Raw genomic sequence first — 22145 nt, 5'->3', positions numbered from 1 at the left:
TGGCTAACATCCAATATTGACCACCACCTGCCACCGCGTCTTAGGCCATCTACCCCGCATCTCGCCCCCGACCCTTGGTTCACAGATGCCTTAAAAGTTACTAAATCCAAATCCAAACATTTGGAGAGGCTGTGGCGAAAAACCTATGCCCCAAATGACAAATCAATCTACCGTGTAGCACTCAGGCAATACCATCAAGCCTGCCGAAAAGCAAAAGCTCTGTTTGTCTCACAGTCGATTGAAAAGGCCATAAATCGACCGAAAGCCCTCTTCTCTACGGTCAAGAAGTTAGCTGGCTCAAATACTGTCCCCATTCCACCCGCGTTGGGGGAAGCGGAATGCAATGAAATTGCTGGCTTTTTTATATCTAAAGTCGAAACTATCTACAATGCCCTGTCTCGACCTTCCCCTATACCCCTGCTTGACTCCTCCACCTGGACCTTATCGAGCCCACCACCCCAGGACACATTGATCTCCGCATGGCCTCTGCTAGATTCCAACTCGCTGCATGCCTGTTTAACTAAAGTCAACTCAGGCTCTCCTCTGGACCCTATTCCTTTGAGCATCCTTCGACAACTTTCACCTGATGCTCTACTAATTATTCAAGAGCTCCTTAACTCCTCATTGTGGGAATCCATAGTCCCGGATGAATGGAAAAGGGCTCTGGTAGTGCCACTTTTAAAAAAAACCCGGTGCAGATCCTAAAACGCTTGCCAACTTCCGGCCCATTTCTTTGCTGCCCATGTTCTCAAAGATCTTGGAGCGGCATATCAACTTGCATCTTACATCTCATGTGGAGACCACTGGTTTTCTACATCCATCCCAATCAGGTTTCCGCTCCCATTTTTCCACTGAAACAACCCTTTTGGGGGTTACGGAGAACCTACGTATCCATCTCGATCATGGCGAGACCGCGGCGCTTATTCTTTTAGATTTAAGCGCCGCATTCGACACGGTCTCACATTCTATCCTTCTGAGAGCCCTGAGAACTGCGGGGGTGACCGGCTCTGCTCTCGATTGGCTGGCCTCTTTTCTAGATCATCGCACCTTACAGGTTGTCTCGTCCGGTTCTTTCTCCTCTGTTCGCTCATCTGCGTATGGTGTTCCGCAGGGGTCTTCACTTAGCCCTCTGCTCTTTAATATCTACGTGAGACCCCTAGCTACCATCGTGGAAGACTCTGGTCTTTCCCTTTACTCATACGCCGATGACACTCAGATTCTCTTTTCCCTTTCATCGGCCGCTGCTAACTCCCCATCTGCTCTTAAACTAGGACTTAGTCGAGTTGCAGAGTGGATGCAGGCGAATCTCCTGAAATTGAATGGAGATAAAACAGAGGTGCTCATCCTGGGCAAGCAAAAGCACCTCTGGGGCCCTTCACATTGGCCGGCAGAAATGGGCCCATTGCCTCTTCCAGCGACTCAGGTTCGCAATCTTGGATTTGTTATGGACGAATCACTCTCCATGCGACACCAGGTGGCTAAGGTAGCGGCCACCTGCTTCTCCATTCTGGGGTGGCTGCGCAAAATCTTGTGGATGCTCCCAGTAGGGTCAAGACGCCAGGTGGTCCAGGCTTTAGTCACCTCTCGCCTGGACTACGGTAATGTGCTCTACCTTGGCATTACCCAGGAGCTCCAGCGGAGACTTCAGCTGGTACAGAATTCAGCGGCTCGCCTCCTTTGTAAGGTCCCGTGGAGATCTTCAATCTCTCCTTTTCTTATAGACCTTCACTGGCTCCGTATTACAAACCGTATTAAATTCAAGGCCCTTTGTTTTTTCATAAAATCAAGCAAGGGTGGGCCCCAGGCTATCTTAAGGCCCTGGTTCAACCATACTTTCCATCCCGCACCCTTAGATCTTCAGCTCAGGGCAACTTTGTGATTCCCCGTTTCAAACTTTCGAGAATGGGCGGCTGCTCCTTTTCTTGCGTCGCCCCCAGACTGTGGAACTCTCTTCCGGTCACATTGAAACTTGAACCATCTCTACTGAAATTCCGCAACCTGGCTCTTCTCTCTTCAACAACTGTGATGGGTAATCATTGAATCTATTGGCGCCGGGAGACCCCTTGTGGGTAGCTGCGCGCCCGACAAATTCAATTACAAATACAACTTTCAGTTAACATTATGGAGAAGCAGGTTTCTTTTAGCTAGGATTCTTCTGTTTACTGTGTTCTACTTTGTCTATGGTTGTTGCATGGTAACCGTTCACTTTCCTGACTTAGAAGTGTGATTCCTTTCAGAATGCGATTCTGTTGAGACTGGTCTTTCTGTGTCAAAAGCTTTTTGACAGTCGTCTGGAGGAACTAGAGAATCAAACCTCAGAGATTGGCAGCCTGGCATTATCCTTCCTTCTCTAGCTTCACGGAGGTAGGCAGCCAGTGACACCATCCTTCTCATAATATTTCTGCTCGGCCTGCTGTCATAAGTCCAGTTCCACTTCCATAGCAGGCGGGTCTCTGTCACTCTGAGCTTGCCTTGAACTAGTATGGTGCGGGTGAAGAAGCATCCCTGTGATGAAGCATGGCACTTAATGTGGGTGATAGTTTGCATCCTTTTTTAAGACTTTTCTCTGTTAGTATCTCACAATACTTGGAGGAGTTTGTACCAGTGTGTCACTCCACAAGCAGGGTACACCAGAGTACTAGGAGATCAAATGTAGCTCCTTTTTAGCAGAGACCACAGTTCTCTTGATTTTGATATGTTATGAGTTTAGTTAGGTAGTACTGGATGCAGGCTCTTTAATATACTTCCTCTCCCCACTTTGTTGTGTTCTTTTACATCACCCTCCTCCGATTATGTTGACGTAGTATGTTTGGACCTACCAGTTAAGATCTAAATTTGGAGCTCTTCCCCAGGACTGTTCCCTTATTTCCAAAATGATTGGGTCCCGGTTTTCATAGTCAGAAGCTATTTAAAGGTGGAAGTAAACGTTCTGGTATTATAGAGGATTATTATAATAAATTGTACAGTCACTAGAATTAAGTGCAATTGCTTGTTAATATGGGTAGTTACTACAGATAGATTGCTGGCTGAGGTACCTGTTTGTATATGTAATATTGTGTGGCCCCGCTGAGGGTCCTCAAACATCTTTTTGTCTGCAGGAAGACTAATGAGCCACTCCTTACTCAGCAAATGGTCTAATTGAATTTGTAAAGGAGTCTTGTCTCCGCTTGCCTCATTTCAATGTCTAGGTATCCTCAGTTAAGTGTAAGGAATGTCAGCAATACACTTCCAATGTCTGGAAAAACAACCTGGCCTCCTTGTGGTACAAAAAGCTAGGCCAGCAGTATTCAAAATGGATCTCACAGGCCTCTATGAATCTGGTTCACTCGCGCACATCATGCATGTACCTTGTAGGCAGTTGCGATGTTAGCGCTAGGATCTTGTTAACTGTATTGAAGTTGAATATTTTGTCAAATGGGGTTGCGCAGCTCAAAAGGTCCAATAGGGAGATATTAATAGAAAAAGTAGCTTCTTTATTCCAAATTTAATATGATCATCTGTTATAAAACAGTCCAGCCAACGCGTTTCATTCCCATATCGGGAACTTCATCAGGGCAAGAAGCATATAAGAAATGGCAGTGTCCAAAGTGCCACCCAGTTTCTGTAATATACGCTGAGTTAGCCGGACTTCTCCAAAAAGACAACGTATTTCTGCTGTTAAGAGATCCAAGTTGAGAAGATTCCGTCTAGCACAATCAAACCCCGTAACGAGAACCCAAGGGGCAAGTGTAATCCCTCTGTCCACTTTGTCTGTTTCGGATTTCCAATAATACAAACAGTCCAGTGTATTGCACTTGAACCCCTATAGCCTGTTGATACATGTAATATCGCCTAGATCCTGAATCAAGGATTTCCTTTCTTTTCCGTCATTGAAGTTGAACTTTACACAAGTGGGCCAGTATGCTTTCCCTTCAGAGACACAGATAAAATTATCTGGTCTCCACTATGGATTTATGAACTGGGCAGTGGTATTTTTAATAGAGACTAGGCGCTTGTAGTGAGTACACCTGGTATTAGTGTAGTTCCAAATCAGTGACGGTGCTCAAGGGTAGGGGAGAACCACCAGCCTCCCTAAAGGATTGTGGCCAGAGCCACAAAAGTCAAGAACAAAGGTACCCAAGCACACGCAGAAATAAAGTTTACATAGATTATTACGTCAAGTAAAACATGTAACACAATGAGTGAATCTCCGTTTCTTTCTTGTCACTTTCTTCAATTTAATATTCTTGTTCTCATAGTAATTTCACAGTCTTCACAGTGGTTTCCAAGCCAACACGTGTTTCGTCGCCTCTAGTATTATTGTACATGCGACTTGTTCATGGCTAGGTACAAATTGATATGGTAATTGACATTAGTCCAACTGTTAACTCAAGAAGTTGCATACATTTGTTGACACTTAAAACAAATGTGCTCCCAGGGTAGGTGTCAGAGGTATGGTTTTGCTTCGTGGGAGGTGGTATCACAAGGCTATAGTGTGTTTAGCATGCACCGTGAGATCAGGTGAATACTAGCCTTATTACATCAGTTTGTGACCAACCAGATACATATAGCTCTAGCGTGAGGGTGACATAATGTGAAGTTTCACATATGTGATGGGGATCTTTTTCATGTGCTGTCTACTAAGTAAGCCATGCGGTATGCAGAGTCAAAAACCAGGTAGGTGGTATAAAGGCAGATGCCAGTCATATAGATACTAGTGAAGGTAAATATAGCTAATATGTTATTTATTTATTTAAGGTGAAAGGAGAGTAAACTGACCTGAACACTGTCTAGTTATCAATCACTGCAATGAATGAGAAAAAATTGTATATATAGCTATAAGTAACCACGTAAACTGGACACAAAAATGAAGTGTTCAAGATCATAAATGGCATGTAAAAGTACATACTTTATGTATGACGATAATTCCGGGTCATACAGAACTGCGACGGGGGGGGCAATCCTTGTAAGGTAGACGAATTTCTTCGGTAGCTGTACTCAATATTTAAGGAAAAGTTCCCATCTAAGAACAACGAGACAAATAATAGTTTCCGTATAAGGAACCACTATTACGATCGGAAGTGTTAAACAATCCCAAAAGGGGGAAGGGGGGTGATACACAGAATATGTGCGTCCCGGGAGCTATTGGTCAATCTCTTACCTCCGAGTAATGGAGAGTGTGTCCGTAGTATGCGAGTGCCCCCATCCGCGTCTGGCTCCAATTCGAGTTGCCGGTTGGAATCACTCGGCATGTTTTTAACTCGCAGTCGGAAGTCACATGACCGGAAATCTGTCATGTGTACAAATAGAATGTAAGTAACCGCAGGCGCCATATATAAGGCTGTTGCGATTCGTAAGGTACAATGTATGTTATGGGATCAAAATTGTGAAAATACCCATCCCGTGGCTTATTCTAAACGACAGAAATTACGTGCATGTATGCGTTTTGTTGCCGGTAAAAAGAAAAAACGACGTTTGGTCGGGTGTGTATATAATAAATCAGGTTGGAGCTGGTACCTTAGAATATACCTAAAACGTAAAGTGTGGGCAATGTCAGTATCATGATACCAAATCCACTTCATAATCCAAATATAGCGTCGGGTCAGAACCCTGTTTTGCCCAGAAATGGCGGCCATCTTGGATCAGGTTAAGCCCTAATTAATGCGGAGAAAAATAGACGAAACGCGGTGGGGTCAGCTATATTCAGTATCTGAGATGAGCAAAAAAGTTTTTTAGACGACATATATGGTCAGTAGAACCCCGTTTTGAAGCTGCCAGGCGATATGTCTTTTAAAATTGTGTCGGTATGGTCTATTGTAAATACAAGATCCTAAATTTCTATCTAATAGGAAATTATTAGGCCCTGAGGAGGATAAGTGTATTGCCTAGAAAGTAGCAGATCCGGTATACAAAACCACGAGGGATCGGGCAAGAACCTGTATAAAGAATATATCTACGAGTTTAGGACAACACTGAGAATTGTTATATATATTAAAGACTGTACATACCGCTTGTGTAATAAAGTGATGACTTGTAGATTAAAGTTGTCAGTGGCTATAGTGCAGGGTGAGTGACATCTTAAAACATAATACACGTATATTTACAAACATTGAACTGCATATGTACATGATTTACACAGTTATCATAGATACTAGGCTACTGTGTATACATAACGGGAGATGATGTATCAATATGTTTACATGTGGGGCCCTACTTTCATTTGCCAAGAAAGTAGTGCATTTCATCATCGACATTCATCCCTATATCAGTCGTACGTAATTTCAGAATCCAAGATGCTTCGTTCCTGCGAAGTGTGAGTTCTCTATTACCCCCTCTGGGGTTTCTCATTGTCTGCTCTATGCCGTAGAATAGAAAGTCCTTATGTACACCTTGTGATTGGCATTCAAGGATATGTGTCGCGATGGGATATCTGCGGTCCCCCTGCTTGACTGCCCTCATGTGTTCGCCTATCCTGACACGTAAGGGACGTATTGTGCTCCCCACATATTTTTTGTTACATCTGCACTCGATGATGTATACTACAAAACTCGTATTACAGTTGATATTTGTAAGAATCTTGTAGCATCTGTCATTAGGACCCACATGTTCTAATTTCTTGCTGTATGCCCATTTGCAGGCTGAACAGTGACCGCACCTGTGGAAGCCCACCATATATGTAGACAGCCAGTTCCTACTGATAGGGGGTGCGGGATAGCTGGGGCTAAGGAGACTTCTAAGACAGGTCCCTTTTCTGTAGGTAATCTCTGGTTTGTTATCAATCACCCCTGTCATGGTCTCATCTTTCTTAAGGATGTGCCAGTGTCTATTCAGACTTTTCACTAGGACGTCAGAGAGGTTATCAAAATTCGTAATGAACCTGACTTTGTTCTCCTCTTTCTTTCTACTGGTAGTATCCCTTAAGGTCGTGTCTCTTTTAATCCTCTTGATCCTAGACTCAGCTTTCTTAAGGGTTTTCGAATTGTAGCCTCTAGACTTGAAGCGTTTTGTCATTTCCTCAGTACATTTTGTGAAGTCAGAGTCTACACTACAATTGCGTCTAGCTCTGACAAATTCCCCATAGGGGATGGCATTAATCTGGTGCTTGGGGTGCGCGCTGGACCCATGCAGTATTGCATTACACGCTGCCTCTTTGCGATATAATCTGCTGTTGATCTGATTATTTTCTATATACAGTTCTGTATCGAGAAATGTCACCTTCACCTTGCTATGCTCGTGTGTAAATCTGATGTTCCATGTATTGTCGTTAAGGTGTTCCACAAATTTCATAAGTTTTGTATCGTCTCCTGTCCAAATCATCAGGCAGTCGTCAATATATCTGCCCCAGAAGAGAATGAACTCTGTCCATTCTGATCCATGTTGGCCCCAGATCCACTCCTCCTCAAACCAACCCATGAAAAGATTGGCGTACGAAGGAGAGAATCTGGAGCCCATGGCAACTCCCTGTTTCTGACGGTACCATTTATCCTTAAAGAGAAAAACATTGTTATCCAGGATGAGTTCTATCATGGTAATGAGCATCTCTGTGTGTTCCCATGTGCTGGCAGATCTGGTGCTGAGAATTTTCCTAATGGCTTTCAATCCACATTCTCTTTTGATGCTCGTGTACAGTGCTGTAACATCTAGTGTTACAAGTGTCATGTCAGGCCCCCACGTGATGTCCGTTAGGAGACCTAAGATGTGTTTGGTATCTCGTATAAATGATGGAAGGTTATACACCAATGGTTTCAAGAAGATGTCAACATATTCAGACAGTCTTTCTGTGGGGCCTTCTATCCCAGAAATGATAGGCCTACCAGGGGGGAAGGGTAGATTCTTGTGAATTTTTGGGAGTGTGTAAATACAAGGGTATCTTGGCTTGTTTACCTGTAAATAGCTATACTCGTCATTATCCAGGATACCCATGCCATACCAATGTTTTAGGTGTCTGTTAATGTGGTCTGTAAGCTTCCAAATAGGATTAGTAGTAATGTGTTCATAACATTCCAAATCTCCCAATTGTGAGAGAATTTGGTTCTCATAGTCTAAATTGGACATAATGACGATGTTGACTCCTTTATCTGCCTCCTTTATTGTAATGCTGTCATCAATCCTTAACTTTCTGAGTGCTTGTCTCTCTCCATGTGTCAGGTTATCATTCCTAAGGTGTGGTGCATGTTTCTTTAGGTCGAATTTATCCAGATCATTGGTAACAAGTTTGTAGAAAATGTCTATACTGTTACCACTCTGTAAAGTGGGTGTCCATTTTGATTTTTCCTTAAGACCACTCTCCACTCGTGCATCACTTAACACATTCAGATCTCGCATGACAATATCTGCAGTTGTAATTTCATCCTCACAGTCTGTTAATGACAGAAGTAGCCTAGTGTCAATAATTTCCTGAATAGTTATCTCACTCAACGGATGTAATTGTCGATCGACAGTATTTCTTTTATTAACTTCATTATCAAACATGAAATGCTTTTTTATCTTCATTTTTCTAATAAATTTATACAAATCTATTTTCAGATCCACCACATTCCCGTGACTCCTAGGACAAAAGTTAAGGCCTTTTTTGAGGAGTGCTACATCATCATTTGTCAGTGTTTTGTTGGATAGATTAATTATGCTAACAGTATCTACTTCTTCCTGTTCCAGGACCTTGTTTTCATTCCTGCCTTCTCTTCTTTTTCTACCTCCTCTCTTCCCTCTCCTAGTCTTGGGTTTGCTAAGGGGCGTTTGTTCTGTTCCCTGTTCCCTTTCTTGATTCGTAACACCTCTTGTAAAAAACGATTCTCTGAGTCTGAGGGTTCGGTCCGGGTGTCACCCTGTTCTGATCCACTCGTTACTGGTGTGTCAAGTGAGGTGTTACTAGAACTCACGGAAGTTGCCAGTTTAGGTTTAGTAGGGTCATCCTTGGATACAAGGTGATCATATTTGGTGGTAAAGGTAAAGATCCTACCATTACGATAATCTGCCTCGTCTCTCTTGAGTTTTTTAGTTTTGCGTGCTTTAATCTCGGAGATATGATATTTCAAGATGTCATTTAAAATATTATAGTTTTTCTCGGTTGCTTCTGTGAGGTTAAGAGATTTGATTTCTGCCTCTAGGGTCTCTATCTCTTTCTGTAGTTTCGCAGTTTTCCTATCACAATTTTCGATTAGAATCCCCATTAGTTTATTAGAGTTTTCCGTTAATTCTTGTTCCCACGCTGCTAACAGATCTGGGTCTAGGTCATCATATGTGGGTAGGATTTGAGAACGGAGCCCTCTGGGTATTTGTTTAATTTTGATATATTGCCGTAGGGTGGCTCCGTCCCACCATTTAGAAGCCTCATTTTTCCGTAGCCTCTCCAGGCGTTGGAATTTACTTTTGAGGCCTTCATTTGGTCGAGATGCAGCCCCTGGGTAGGCTGAAGAGGATGATGGGTTGTCATCCCTATTATTGAAAAGGTCATCTGCTTCTTTAGCTCTACTGCTTAACATATTCTCAAAGGAATTCATGGTGCACCACAGCAGCCTTCTATTCTGTTATACAATTTATGAACTGGGCAGTGGTATTTTTAATAGAGACTAGGCGCTTGTAGTGAGTACACCTGGTATTAGTGTAGTTCCAAATCAGTGACGGTGCTCAAGGGTAGGGGAGAACCACCAGCCTCCCTAAAGGATTGTGGCCAGAGCCACAAAAGTCAAGAACAAAGGTACCCAAGCACACGCAGAAATAAAGTTTACATAGATTATTACGTCAAGTAAAACATGTAACACAATGAGTGAATCTCCGTTTCTTTCTTGTCACTTTCTTCAATTTAATATTCTTGTTCTCATAGTAATTTCACAGTCTTCACAGTGGTTTCCAAGCCAACACGTGTTTCGTCGCCTCTAGTATTATTGTACATGCGACTTGTTCACGGCTAGGTACAAATTGATATGGTAATTGACATTAGTCCAACTGTTAACTCAAGAAGTTGCATACATTTGTTGACACTTAAAACAAATGTGCTCCCAGGGTAGGTGTCAGAGGTATGGTTTTGCTTCGTGGGAGGTGGTATCACAAGGCTATAGTGTGTTTAGCATGCACCGTGAGATCAGGTGAATACTAGCCTTATTACATCAGTTTGTGACCAACCAGATACATATAGCTCTAGCGTGAGGGTGACATAATGTGAAGTTTCACATATGTGATGGGGATCTTTTTCATGTGCTGTCTACTAAGTAAGCCATGCGGTATGCAGAGTCAAAAACCAGGTAGGTGGTATAAAGGCAGATGCCAGTCATATAGATACTAGTGAAGGTAAATATAGCTAATATGTTATTTATTTATTTAAGGTGAAAGGAGAGTAAACTGACCTGAACACTGTCTAGTTATCAATCACTGCAATGAATGAGAAAAAATTGTACATATAGCTATAAGTAACCACGTAAACTGGACACAAAAATGAAGTGTTCAAGATCATAAATGGCATGTAAAAGTACATACTTTATGTATGACGATAATTCCGGGTCATACAGAACTGCGACGGGGGGGGGGGCAATCCTTGTAAGGTAGACGAATTTCTTCGGTAGCTGTACTCAATATTTAAGGCCTAATAATTTCCTATTAGATAGAAATTTAGGATTTTGTATTTACAGTAGACCATACCGACACAATTTTAAAAGACATATCGCCTGGCAGCTTCAAAACGGGGTTCTACTGACCATATATGTCGTCTAAAAAACTTTTTTGCTCATCTCAGATACTGAATATAGCTGACCCCACCGCGTTTCGTCTATTTTTCTCCGCATTAATTAGGGCTTAACCTGATCCAAGATGGCCGCCATTTCTGGGCAAAACAGGGTTCTGACCCGACGCTATATTTGGATTATGAAGTGGATTTGGTATCATGATACTGACATTGCCCACACTTTACGTTTTAGGTATATTCTAAGGTACCAGCTCCAACCTGATTTATTATATACACACCCGACCAAACGTCGTTTTTTCTTTTTACCGGCAACAAAACGCATACATGCACGTAATTTCTGTCGTTTAGAATAAGCCACGGGATGGGTATTTTCACAATTTTGATCCCATAACATACATTGTACCTTACGAATCGCAACAGCCTTGTATATGGCGCCTGCGGTTACTTACATTCTATCTGTACACATGACCGATTTCCGGTCATGTGACTTCCGACTGCGAGTTAAAAACATGCCGAGTGATTCTAACCGGCAACTCGAATTGGAGCCAGACGCGGATGGGGGCAGTCGCATACTACGGACACACTCTCCATTACTCGAAGGTAAGAGATTGACCAATAGCTCCCGGGACGCACATATTCTGTGTATCACCCCCCTTCCCCCTTTTGGGATTGTTTAACACTTCCGATCGTAATAGTGGTTCCTTATATGGAAACTATTATTTGTCTCGTTGTTCTTAGATGGGAACTTTTCCTTAAATATTGAGTACAGCTACCGAAGAAATTCGTCTACCTTACAAGGATTGCCCCCCCCCCCCCGTCGTAGTTCTATATGACCCGGAATTATCGTCATACATAAAGTATGTACTTTTACATGCCATTTATGATCTTGAACACTTCATTTTTGTGTCCAGTTTACGTGGTTACTTATAGCTATATATACAATTTTTTCTCATTCATTGCAGTGATTGATAACTAGACAGTGTTCAGGTCAGTTTACTCTCCTTTCACCTTAAATAAATAAATAACATATTAGCTATATTTACCTTCACTAGTATCTATATGACTGGCATCTGCCTTTATACCACCTACCTGGTTTTTGACTCTGCATACCGCATGGCTTACTTAGTAGACAGCACATGAAAAAGATCCCCATCACATATGTGAAACTTCACATTATGTCACCCTCACGCTAGAGCTATATGTATCTGGTTGGTCACAAACTGATGTAATAAGGCTAGTATTCACCTGATCTCACGGTGCATGCTAAACACACTATAGCCTTGTGATACCACCTCCCACGAAGCAAAACCATACCTCTGACACCTACCCTGGGAGCACATTTGTTTTAAGTGTCAACAAATGTATGCAACTTCTTGAGTTAACAGTTGGACTAATGTCAATTACCATATCAATTTGTACCTAGCCATGAACAAGTCGCATGTACAATAATACTAGAGGCGACGAAACACGTGTTGGCTTGGAAACCACTGTGAAGACTGTGAAATTACTATGAGAACAAGAATATTAAATTGAAGAAAGTGACAAGAAAGAAACGGAGATTCACTCATTGTGTTACATGTTTTACTTGACGTAATAATCTATGTAAACTTTATTTCTGCGTATCCTCCTCAGGGCCTAATAATTTCCTATTAGATAGAAATTTAGGATCTTGTATTTACAATAGACCATACCGACACAATTTTAAAAGACATATCGCCTGGCAGCTTCAAAACGGGGTTCTACTGACCATATATGTCGTCTAAAAAACTTTTTTGCTCATCTCAGATACTGAATATAGCTGACCCCACCGCGTTTCGTCTATTTTTCTCCGCATTAATTAGGGCTTAACCTGATCCAAGATGGCCGCCATTTCTGGGCAAAACAGGGTTCTGACCCGACGCTATATTTGGATTATGAAGTGGATTTGGTATCATGATACTGACATTGCCCACACTTTACGTTTTAGGTATATTCTAAGGTACCAGCTCCAACCTGATTTATTATATACACACCCGACCAAACGTCGTTTTTTCTTTTTACCGGCAACAAAACGCATACATGCACGTAATTTCTGTCGTTTAGAATAAGCCACGGGATGGGTATTTTCACAATTTTGATCCCATAACATACATTGTACCTTACGAATCGCAACAGCCTTGTATATGGCGCCTGCGGTTACTTACATTCTATCTGTACACATGACCGATTTCCGGTCATGTGACTTCCGACTGCGAGTTAAAAACATGCCGAGTGATTCTAACCGGCAACTCGAATTGGAGCCAGACGCGGATGGGGGCAGTCGCATACTACGGACACACTCTCCATTACTCGAAGGTAAGAGATTGACCAATAGCTCCCGGGACGCACATATTCTGTGTATCACCCCCCTTCCCCCTTTTGGGATTGTTTAACACTTCCGATCGTAATAGTGGTTCCTTATATGGAAACTATTATTTGTCTCGTTGTTCTTAGATGGGAACTTTTCCTTAAATATTGAGTACAGCTACCGAAGAAATTCGTCTACCTTACAAGGATTGCCCCCCCCCCCCCCGTCGTAGTTCTATATGACCCGGAATTATCGTCATACATAAAGTATGTACTTTTACATGCCATTTATGATCTTGAACACTTCATTTTTGTGTCCAGTTTACGTGGTTACTTATAGCTATATATACAATTTTTTCTCATTCATTGCAGTGATTGATAACTAGACAGTGTTCAGGTCAGTTTACTCTCCTTTCACCTTAAATAAATAAATAACATATTAGCTATATTTACCTTCACTAGTATCTATATGCCTGGCATATGCCTTTATACCACCTACCTGGTTTTTGACTCTGCATACCGCATGGCTTACTTAGTAGACAGCACATGAAAAAGATCCCCATCACATATGTGAAACTTCACATTATGTCACCCTCACGCTAGAGCTATATGTATCTGGTTGGTCACAAACTGATGTAATAAGGCTAGTATTCACCTGATCTCACGGTGCATGCTAAACACACTATAGCCTTGTGATACCACCTCCCACGAAGCAAAACCATACCTCTGACACCTACCCTGGGAGCACATTTGTTTTAAGTGTCAACAAATGTATGCAACTTCTTGAGTTAACAGTTGGACTAATGTCAATTACCATATCAATTTGTACCTAGCCGTGAACAAGTCGCATGTACAATAATACTAGAGGCGACGAAACACGTGTTGGCTTGGAAACCACTGTGAAGACTGTGAAATTACTATGAGAACAAGAATATTAAATTGAAGAAAGTGACAAGAAAGAAACGGAGATTCACTCATTGTGTTACATGTTTTACTTGACGTAATAATCTATGTAAACTTTATTTCTGCGTGTGCTTGGGTACCTTTGTTCTCCACTATGGATTCACTGTAGGAATTCCATGTTGTTCCCACTGACTGGATAGTTACTGCACCAATACTACATGTGCCCCCAGGCAGTCTCCCCAGGGAGTTTTCAATATCCGGGCATATGCATAACCTGAGGGTATGAGCAATTCTTTAAACAAAATCTATATACGCAACTAGATAAATTTAAAGATAACGTTCGGCATTGGTGATTCCTACCGTTATCTTTTATACATCCTTCAAAAAGATATATGCGATCTCCTGAGAGTTCTTTACGAAACTAGAAGTCGCCCTTAGGCTTCTGCTGTGTAATGGGCCGCTATGCATCCTACTAGGCAAAAAACACGCTATCAAAAATGGGAAGGGCAGATACCGTTGGATGCACAAGGGGGATACAAATAAAGGGGTGCCTTCCCATACATACATGGGCCCTTTCCCTAGGCAGACCTCTTCAGGGAGGGGGCGAAAGAATGCTTGGGGCATGTGGTAGGTGTGAAACTATAAGGCAAGGCCAGATTGTTACTACTCCACATCGGGAAGACGTGGGCATGTTGAGATCTATCAAAACACTCTGCAATGTAGGGATGTTTGGGGCAAGGAGAAATATCAACAGACAGTGGGTGCTACAACTCCCACCCTGCTTTTCCTCCAGACCTTATGGCTGGAAGGAAGGCATGGATTGGTACATGCTGGTGGTCATAAATCCATAAGGGAAAAGGTTGCCTGAATAATATGGCTGACATGAACACTGCAGGAGGGGCATTGAAAACTGCGAGGTTGAAGGGGATGTTGGTTATAATGAGACCTCGCTCTGGTGTGACTAGGTTACAATGGGTCGGCAATGACGCACCAGACATACAGTGCCATGTAAAATGATGATCAGTCATTGGTTTCTGATACAAATGAATACACAGTTTGATGCTGATGTGAATTGTTTATTTGAAAATGCATTAAAAGTATTGTTTAAAAAAAGTCTATGGACTCACTAAACGTTGCACTTTGGCATCATCTGTGTGTGTGTGTGTGTGTGTGTGTGAATCCCATGGCAGGGACAGTAAGTAATTCATTATCTGTTCAGTGTGGGCTCTCTTCTGCACCCCTCCAGGTCACTCATGTCAAGGGACAGGCCTACGCATCCACACACGTTAGATTAGCATGAAGCTAGAGCCAAAATGAAAAACCAATACCAGATACTCGTAGTTGGGCAGTTAGGGCAGGGGAACACAACTGTACATCATGCAAGGTAAATTCCCGTCCCAACACGATCACCCTGGGATTTCTCCCCACAGAGGGGAAGTATTGGAAAAATGCCTTTGACGGTATAAAGTCCTGTAAATTCTTATTTACAGGATGGTATTGGTGAGCAGACTTTACCATGAGCAGACCTTTTAAAGTAGTACAGTGGAATTATGTAGTTGTGAAGCAGTTGCATTTACTGTGTTTTTACACACCTTCTGTATCTTTTACAATCTGCTGGATAACTTAAAGATTTGATACAAAAAAAAATAATCACAAATTAACTGGCTACCTCTCAACCGTTTGCTGTATTCGGTCATTAAAGTAGTGAGACTGTTGTGGTGATGGACTGAGGGAAGGCTTTGTCTACAGAGAAAGAGAAACCTTAATGCACATTTAAATTTAATTGAAAGTGTGGAATAATATTCCTTTCTGCCTTAACATATATTTCCGGTTTATTCAAATTCATGTTTAAATTAGAGTATTACCACATCTTATCATATTTAAGGGTATATTTATGCTGACCTCTTATTAAATACAGGAAAGCAGATCAACAAACTGTTCCTAAAGTTGAAGATTAAAAATCCGGGACCTAGATGTGTATCAAACTGATTGGAGTGAAGAGCTATACTGTTCCAGGATTTGGAGTAAAGGTGGGGAAAATTACCTGATATGTAGGGCTATATTCACCATCGGCAGAAACCCAAGTGGTCAACAATGATGACATTTGGTATGCAGAAAGCCATTACCATTGGTAGCTCAAACATAAAGGAGAGAAGACCTTGAATATTAAGATCTTTGGTTTTGTCTGACTAATGTTCCACAATTTGGTCGTCATCTAGCTGGGAGCAGCCATCCTGCAGTCTCTAAATTTCACAGGAATGTCAAAAGATCACCATCAAAAAGTCTGTTTCTGACATTTTATTTTTTTATTTTAATTAATGCGATTTTATATAGCGCAAACATTACCCGAAGGTGTCAGAGCGCTTTACAAAAGAACCAGTTGCGTTACATAAGGACTTTGGATTACATGAGTTACATAAGAGATATAAAGAGGAAAAAAAATAGCAAATGTACAAGTGGAGCAAAATGAGGGAAAATTGCAAATGTACAAGTTGTAAAGTCACTCAAGGAAGAGATACAAACAGATAAACTCTAAAATCACATAGGAATGTTAGTAAGTATAAAGGTCTACTACATATACTAGTGGTTAGAGATAAATATATATACAAATTTCAAATTCACTCTGGATTACATTTTAACAGCGATTAGTCCTTGGACAATTATATATTACATATTTACAGAACAGGAAATTCTTGCCATCGTTCAGCCAGGTGTTCAGGTGGTGTTGCACTCAAGGGAGGTGTTCTTGGGTCTTGGGAGATCCCCGAGTTGGAGAAGTCCATAGGGGTAGAAGACCTGATGGTGGCGGGGGAAGCAGCATGCTGGATCCCCGGGTTGATCTTAAAGTCATGCTGAGCTCCACCTTGTGGATAGAGGAGGGTGCTCAAGGGCAGGCGGACATTTACTCTAGCCATCACGATTTAGGTGCCATCCTTTAAGCAAAATTCAGTGAACTCTGTAAGGAGGTTCATAATAGCAATGTAGTCACTAAATGAAAGGTCAGAGAACAAGATGAACACCAGAAGGGAAGCATTTTAAAAATGAAAAAAAATGCAGAGATGCAGTCCGAAATGAATAGAGGCTCATCCTAGCATAAAGTAACTGATATTGGCAGCATTGGCTGATAGGAGTGGTTACTTAATATAAGCACTCAAAGTTTAGAAGATCTCCAGACATTTTACATAGGTTTGGAAGATCTAATATTTTGAATCTTTTGCTTCCTCCTTATGAGCTATGTTTGTAAAGAATAAGATTCTCTGCTGGGCTGTTTCTTTTTGGAAAGAGGATTTTCCAGAGCACCCATGGTTTTAAGTCAAATCAACCCAGAACTGAGCTCCAGAGGATGGTTTTAAAACCAAGCTAAGCTAGCTCAAATAAACGAGTCACAGCTTTGATTAGAAGAGACTTGTACACACAGGCTTGTTTTCTGCTGAGTGCAACATTGTGTATGGCATACACAAACCATCTTACTTTGAGAGGTAAGGAGAGCAGGGTTGGTTGTGTTCTAATAGGAAGAGCCCAGCCCAAACATCTAGGCAACCACACCCCCTCTGAAGGGGTACACAAGCAACCTGAGCTCTTTGGTTTTTTGGCTCATCAGTGAGGTCCAGCTAGAGTCCCTGTGCGAAAGTAAGCAGGGTGCTATGTAAAGCAAAATTTACCTCATTGATGATGAACAATAAGGCAGAAAACTATAAGGTTGCAATGGATTCATTTGGTGGGGGTGGCCTGGTAGTTTGGGCTGGACTGGGCTGCCTTTGTGGAGCAGGACTAAGCCGGAATTGCTAAAGGTTGGTCCCTATTTAGAGTGGCGCAGTGAGCAAAGAAAGCTTGAATACGGGCCAGAGCAATTATCAGTGATTGACATTAATTTTGACAATAATTCAAGCATTTCAGAGTTGTTTTATCTCTGCTGTTCTTTAGATCTGTGCTCATTCTTCAAAGAATCCTGTTGTTAATCCTCAGACTGCAGCAGGGATCACCAGGGTTAGTCGAGAAGGAAGAGTGGATTGACTGCAGGGACAGTGAAATTGCAAACTCAAGCAGTGATGGCGCGAGATGAAGATGTCTTCTTATCAACACATACTGGACACCAACCTTTTCGCCGGGGCAGAGTACGTGACTTTCTGGGGAGGAGTCCAGTAGGTTGGATTGTAGAACTCTTGGGTTTTCCATATTTTTGACTACTTGGGCTGAAGGGGGTGGGGGGTGACAGCAGGTCTCTGAAGAAGAAACTCTGATATCATGGAAAGATAACAGCAGTGATCAGTATTGGGGTGGAAAAATAAAAGATCTTTTAGGAACACAATGAGAAGTATTGCCTATTCCTTTTCCAGTCTTGTTCAGCCCCTCACTGTGAGGCTTCAGCTGTCTTTCCTTCAGTCACGGGCATGTTGATGACAGACCCTCCCTAGGGCCATTCCCTTATTGCCAAAACACACTCCCTTTGATCATCTACATCCTGCATCGTCCAGACTCCTCATACCCCGAAGTGAGAGGCGGAGGAGGTTGACTGATTGTCATTTCATTGAAACAGAGTATAGACTCTTCTTCTGTGCTTCACTACAAACTCTACCTTGCCTCAGTGACATGCTCCTTAAGCTATTTTATGTGTCATAGTTGATCACAAGTATTTATATGTTTTATTTTCAGGTGCATGACCTATCACTGCGGCTTGGAATGAAGATAGGAAACGTCACTCCTTTTCTAGGAAAGTACCGCCCCAATGTTGGGCGCTGCTGCCAATCCTGTAGCCCCCGGAGCTGGGTAAGGCTTTGTTTAGCAGATGGCAGACATGTTTTTAAATTTGTATGGTAGCAAGTTCTCATGGTCCCAAATCTTGACATATAGCTCTTTGTAACATTACTGTTGGTTCTGTGGTCTGCTCTCTGGAACGCTATTCGTGTAGTAGACTCGTTTTGTCAAAATATAGGACTTTCCTAGATTCAAAATACCTACATCTGGCAAGAGCCCATTTAGGTCAAGGAGAACAGGACTATTCAGTTTATATTTTCCTCTCTGGTGTGTTTGTATGTTAAAGAAACATGCATGCTTTCAGAGTTTTAAAAACCATCTGGTCGTTTGTTTGCTGTTTTTTTCTCTGAAGTCCAAAGTGACTTGCTTTGCAATCTGGATCTTGGTTTGATTAATCTAATAACAGATTATGTTCTTAGCAATTGCTGTGTGAGTTTTCTTTCCCATTCTCGAGAGGCTTTGAAGGTAGGGAGTTTTTCCAATTCCTTACCCATTTTTGTCAAATGCTCAATTTACAGAGACAAGACTAGCCGCTTTAGTATCCCAGTTGCATGCACAATATACAACAGGTAAATATGATGGAAATTAAATGTGTCCTAAATAAGAAGGAAGTGTATGAACCGGATTTCCGTCTAAGTTAGCTGTAAATTAAAAAGGTTTTGTCTATTATCTGAAGTAAACAAGTTCAGACTGCTTCATTTTACTGATAAGGCAACCAGATATTTCACTCCTCAGAGCAACACAACCTTTAGTTGCTCTGTAAATCCGCAGTTATTTTCCAAACAAACCCTTTTTAATTTGGGCTGTTGCAGAGTACTACTTGAGCCCTTGTTTTTCTCAGTCAGTACTTACCTGTTCACAGACTGCTGCTACTTTATTTTGTTAGCCTGTATTCAGGATTTCAATTTTGTCCGCCCCCACCCCTCTTCACTTACTCCTCAAAGGAGTAACGGTAACCAAAGAACGTTAAATCTCTTATTGGGCCGTAGAATAGTTGAGTTTTATAAAGCGTAAACAATTACCCTGAGCTGTCTCGGTGCTAAGAAGCAAAGAACAAGAGGAACACAGGAGCCGCATTTTTAGAAGCTTGCGGAAACTCCTAAGAGACAAAGATATTCTTCCTAATGGAAGCCAATTCCAGTTTTGAGTTGTACAGAGCATAAAGCTCCAACTCCCCCAGGAGAAGAGCTTGTTGAGTGGCTTGACCAGACTCCTGGCTGAGCTGGACCGAAGAGTCCTATTAGGAACATACCTTCTGAGTTTTTCTCTTAAGAAGGCTGCACCTTGTCTCTGAAGCAGTATGATTTAAAACGAAGCCTTGGATGCACAGGGAGCCAGTGAAGGCTCACTGGAAGCTCTGGGTTTTCATCAGCATCCTCACTGCTGTATTTTGTAGAATCTTCAGTTTTTTCAAGGGAGCTTTAGGTATGTTAGCGTTTAGTCCATTGCAATAGTCCAACTTGGACATTACCACTGTTTTCAGCAGGTATGGGGGAAGAAACAGTGCCATTTTCTTTATTGTACGAAGCATAAAGAAGGCTGTAGAAGTTACCTTATTTACTTGTTCTTATAAGTCAATTTGTCATCAATCAGGATTCCTAGGTTTTTCACCTTTTTCACTGGAACCGGAAGCAAACCCAGTTTGTTCGGCGACCTGGAGGGATTCCAAAAGAATGAGGAGGCGTTTTTCCCAAATAAGATGACCTCCGTTTTTGCACAGTTCAACCTAAGGCAATTCACATCCATCCAAGCCCCGACCTCCCGCATGCAATTACAGACCGTCTCATATATGTCAGGACCATTCCTAGAAAGGGAGACGACAATTTGTGTGTCGTCTGTGTAGGAGAAATTTGATAGACCAAAAGATTTTACCAGAGCCACCAGCGGAGTAACATAGATATTGAAAAGAGTTGCACTCACTGAGGAGCCCTGGGGAACTTCACACGGTAAGGGAAAAGGTTTAGATGTGAAATCGCCTATGGGCACAGTTTGGGTTCTTTCTGTAAGAAAGTATCTAAAAAGGGTCAAAACTGCCCCTTCTACACCCAAGTCTTCCAACTGTTCCAACAGAAGGTCATGATTGACCATGTCAAAGGCCACAGTAAGGTCGAGAAGAATGAAGGTAGCATTGCCCCCATCATCCACTGTGGCCCGTGCCATCTCTGTATCTACAATGAGAGCAGATTCCATAGAATGCTCCATGCGGAATCCATATTAGGAGTCATTCAGCAGCTGATTACTATCCAAGAAGGCCGATAATTGATGATTAATTTCTTTCTCCAGTATTTTAGCTGGAAAAGGCAACCTGGAGATTAGTCTGTAGCTATTGAGGTCAAGTTTCTTCATATTGACGTTCTAAAGCAGCGAAATAATTGTAGCAACTTTCCAATCATTTGGAAAGACACCAGTCCTAAATACGGCATTAAAAATAGGCGTCAGTTGGGCAACCACCGGGTCAGGAGTGAGCTGTTCAATTTTAGGAGTACAGGGATCATGAGGTGACCCGGATTTAGTAGAGAGAACCACCTGTCTAACTTGATCAACTGAAAGAAAATGAAACTCGGCAAATTAAGCCTTCTTGCTGTCCCTAAGAAATGTCCTTTCTAATAAGATGTATTACTATATTCAAAGTGAGTTTATTATAGATAACCTCTACTTTATTCAGAAAGAATGAAGCTAGAGAATCACAGAAATCCGGATTCATATTTCCCACATTCCTTATCTCCAAAGAGGAGATTGGAGACGGCTTGAAAACGGGCTTTGGAGGTGCAACAGGCTTTTTCAATGGAATTATTAAAGTACTGTGATTTTTCCTTCATTATAAGCTTTTTATAATCTGCCAGCAGAGACTTATATTTTTCTTTAACATTATTATCATAATTTACCCCCACCTATGTTCTTGTTTGCGACAGTTACTCCAGTATTGGAACTTTCATAGATTCACATGCTTGAATCATTCCCCGTCGTCATGATGGTAGTCCCTGGTACTTAAAAATAGTAGTTGTAGTAGACATTGATGGGTATAGACTAGAAAAGTCCTGGGCCTCTTAGTTTATTAATGCATCATATTCACTGTTAAAAAAGAGACCACACTTTGCCATAACCAATCAGCATGAATTACCCTCCAGAACACTCCAGAGACAAGCTCAGTACCTCAGATTTTCTACCGCACGTTGTGCTAGGGAGTCTCCTCTAAGCTCTGCTCAGCTTTTCACATCTAAAGAAGATTTCTGAACTTCATCCTTCAGGGATGCGACTTTATTGATTAAAATTTCAAGCAGATATATATATGCTACTCTTTATATCTGTTTGCCACCAGCTCTGACTTTGCATGTCAGGCTAGGCAAGAAAGGCTCTCTTCAGAGAGTTTGTCACCTGTTTAAAGAAGAGTCTATAGGTGGAAGACCCTCATAAAAAGTGAATTTAGTGTTTATATCCAGCCAGTAAACCGTCAGACTGCAAAATTTGTCGCACTTTTTCAAACAAAGCTCTCAGAGACCGTGAG

The 22145-nt window shown here is 41.8% G+C and overlaps 1 protein-coding gene across 9 annotated transcripts in view; it reads left to right on the top strand.

Moving 5' to 3' along the window:
* GPAT2 (glycerol-3-phosphate acyltransferase 2, mitochondrial) overlaps positions 1–22145 on the top strand; it is a 1263238-nt gene that overhangs the window by 146502 nt on the left and 1094591 nt on the right. For 4 of the 9 annotated variants that reach the window (XM_085634208.1, XM_085634204.1, XM_085634200.1 and 1 more), the window contains exons 2-3: positions 17810–18027; positions 18539–18652. The exons of 2 other annotated variants lie outside the window; for them this stretch is intronic. In XM_085634208.1, coding sequence (XP_085490334.1) covers positions 17935–18027; positions 18539–18652 — 207 coding nt within the window. In that variant the 5' untranslated portion in view covers positions 17810–17934. The remainder of the gene's footprint in view (positions 1–17809; positions 18028–18538; positions 18653–22145) is intronic. 3 more of the 9 variants (XM_085634201.1, XM_085634203.1, XM_085634205.1) reach the window with 3 other exon arrangements.

Source organism: Triturus cristatus, chromosome 11 (genome assembly GCF_964204655.1).
Source record: "Triturus cristatus chromosome 11, aTriCri1.1, whole genome shotgun sequence".
In the NCBI taxonomy this organism is placed as follows: Eukaryota; Metazoa; Chordata; class Amphibia; order Caudata; family Salamandridae; genus Triturus; species Triturus cristatus.
The sequence above is the reverse complement of the archived record's forward strand: the minus strand, read 5'-3'. Positions and strand labels throughout refer to the sequence as shown.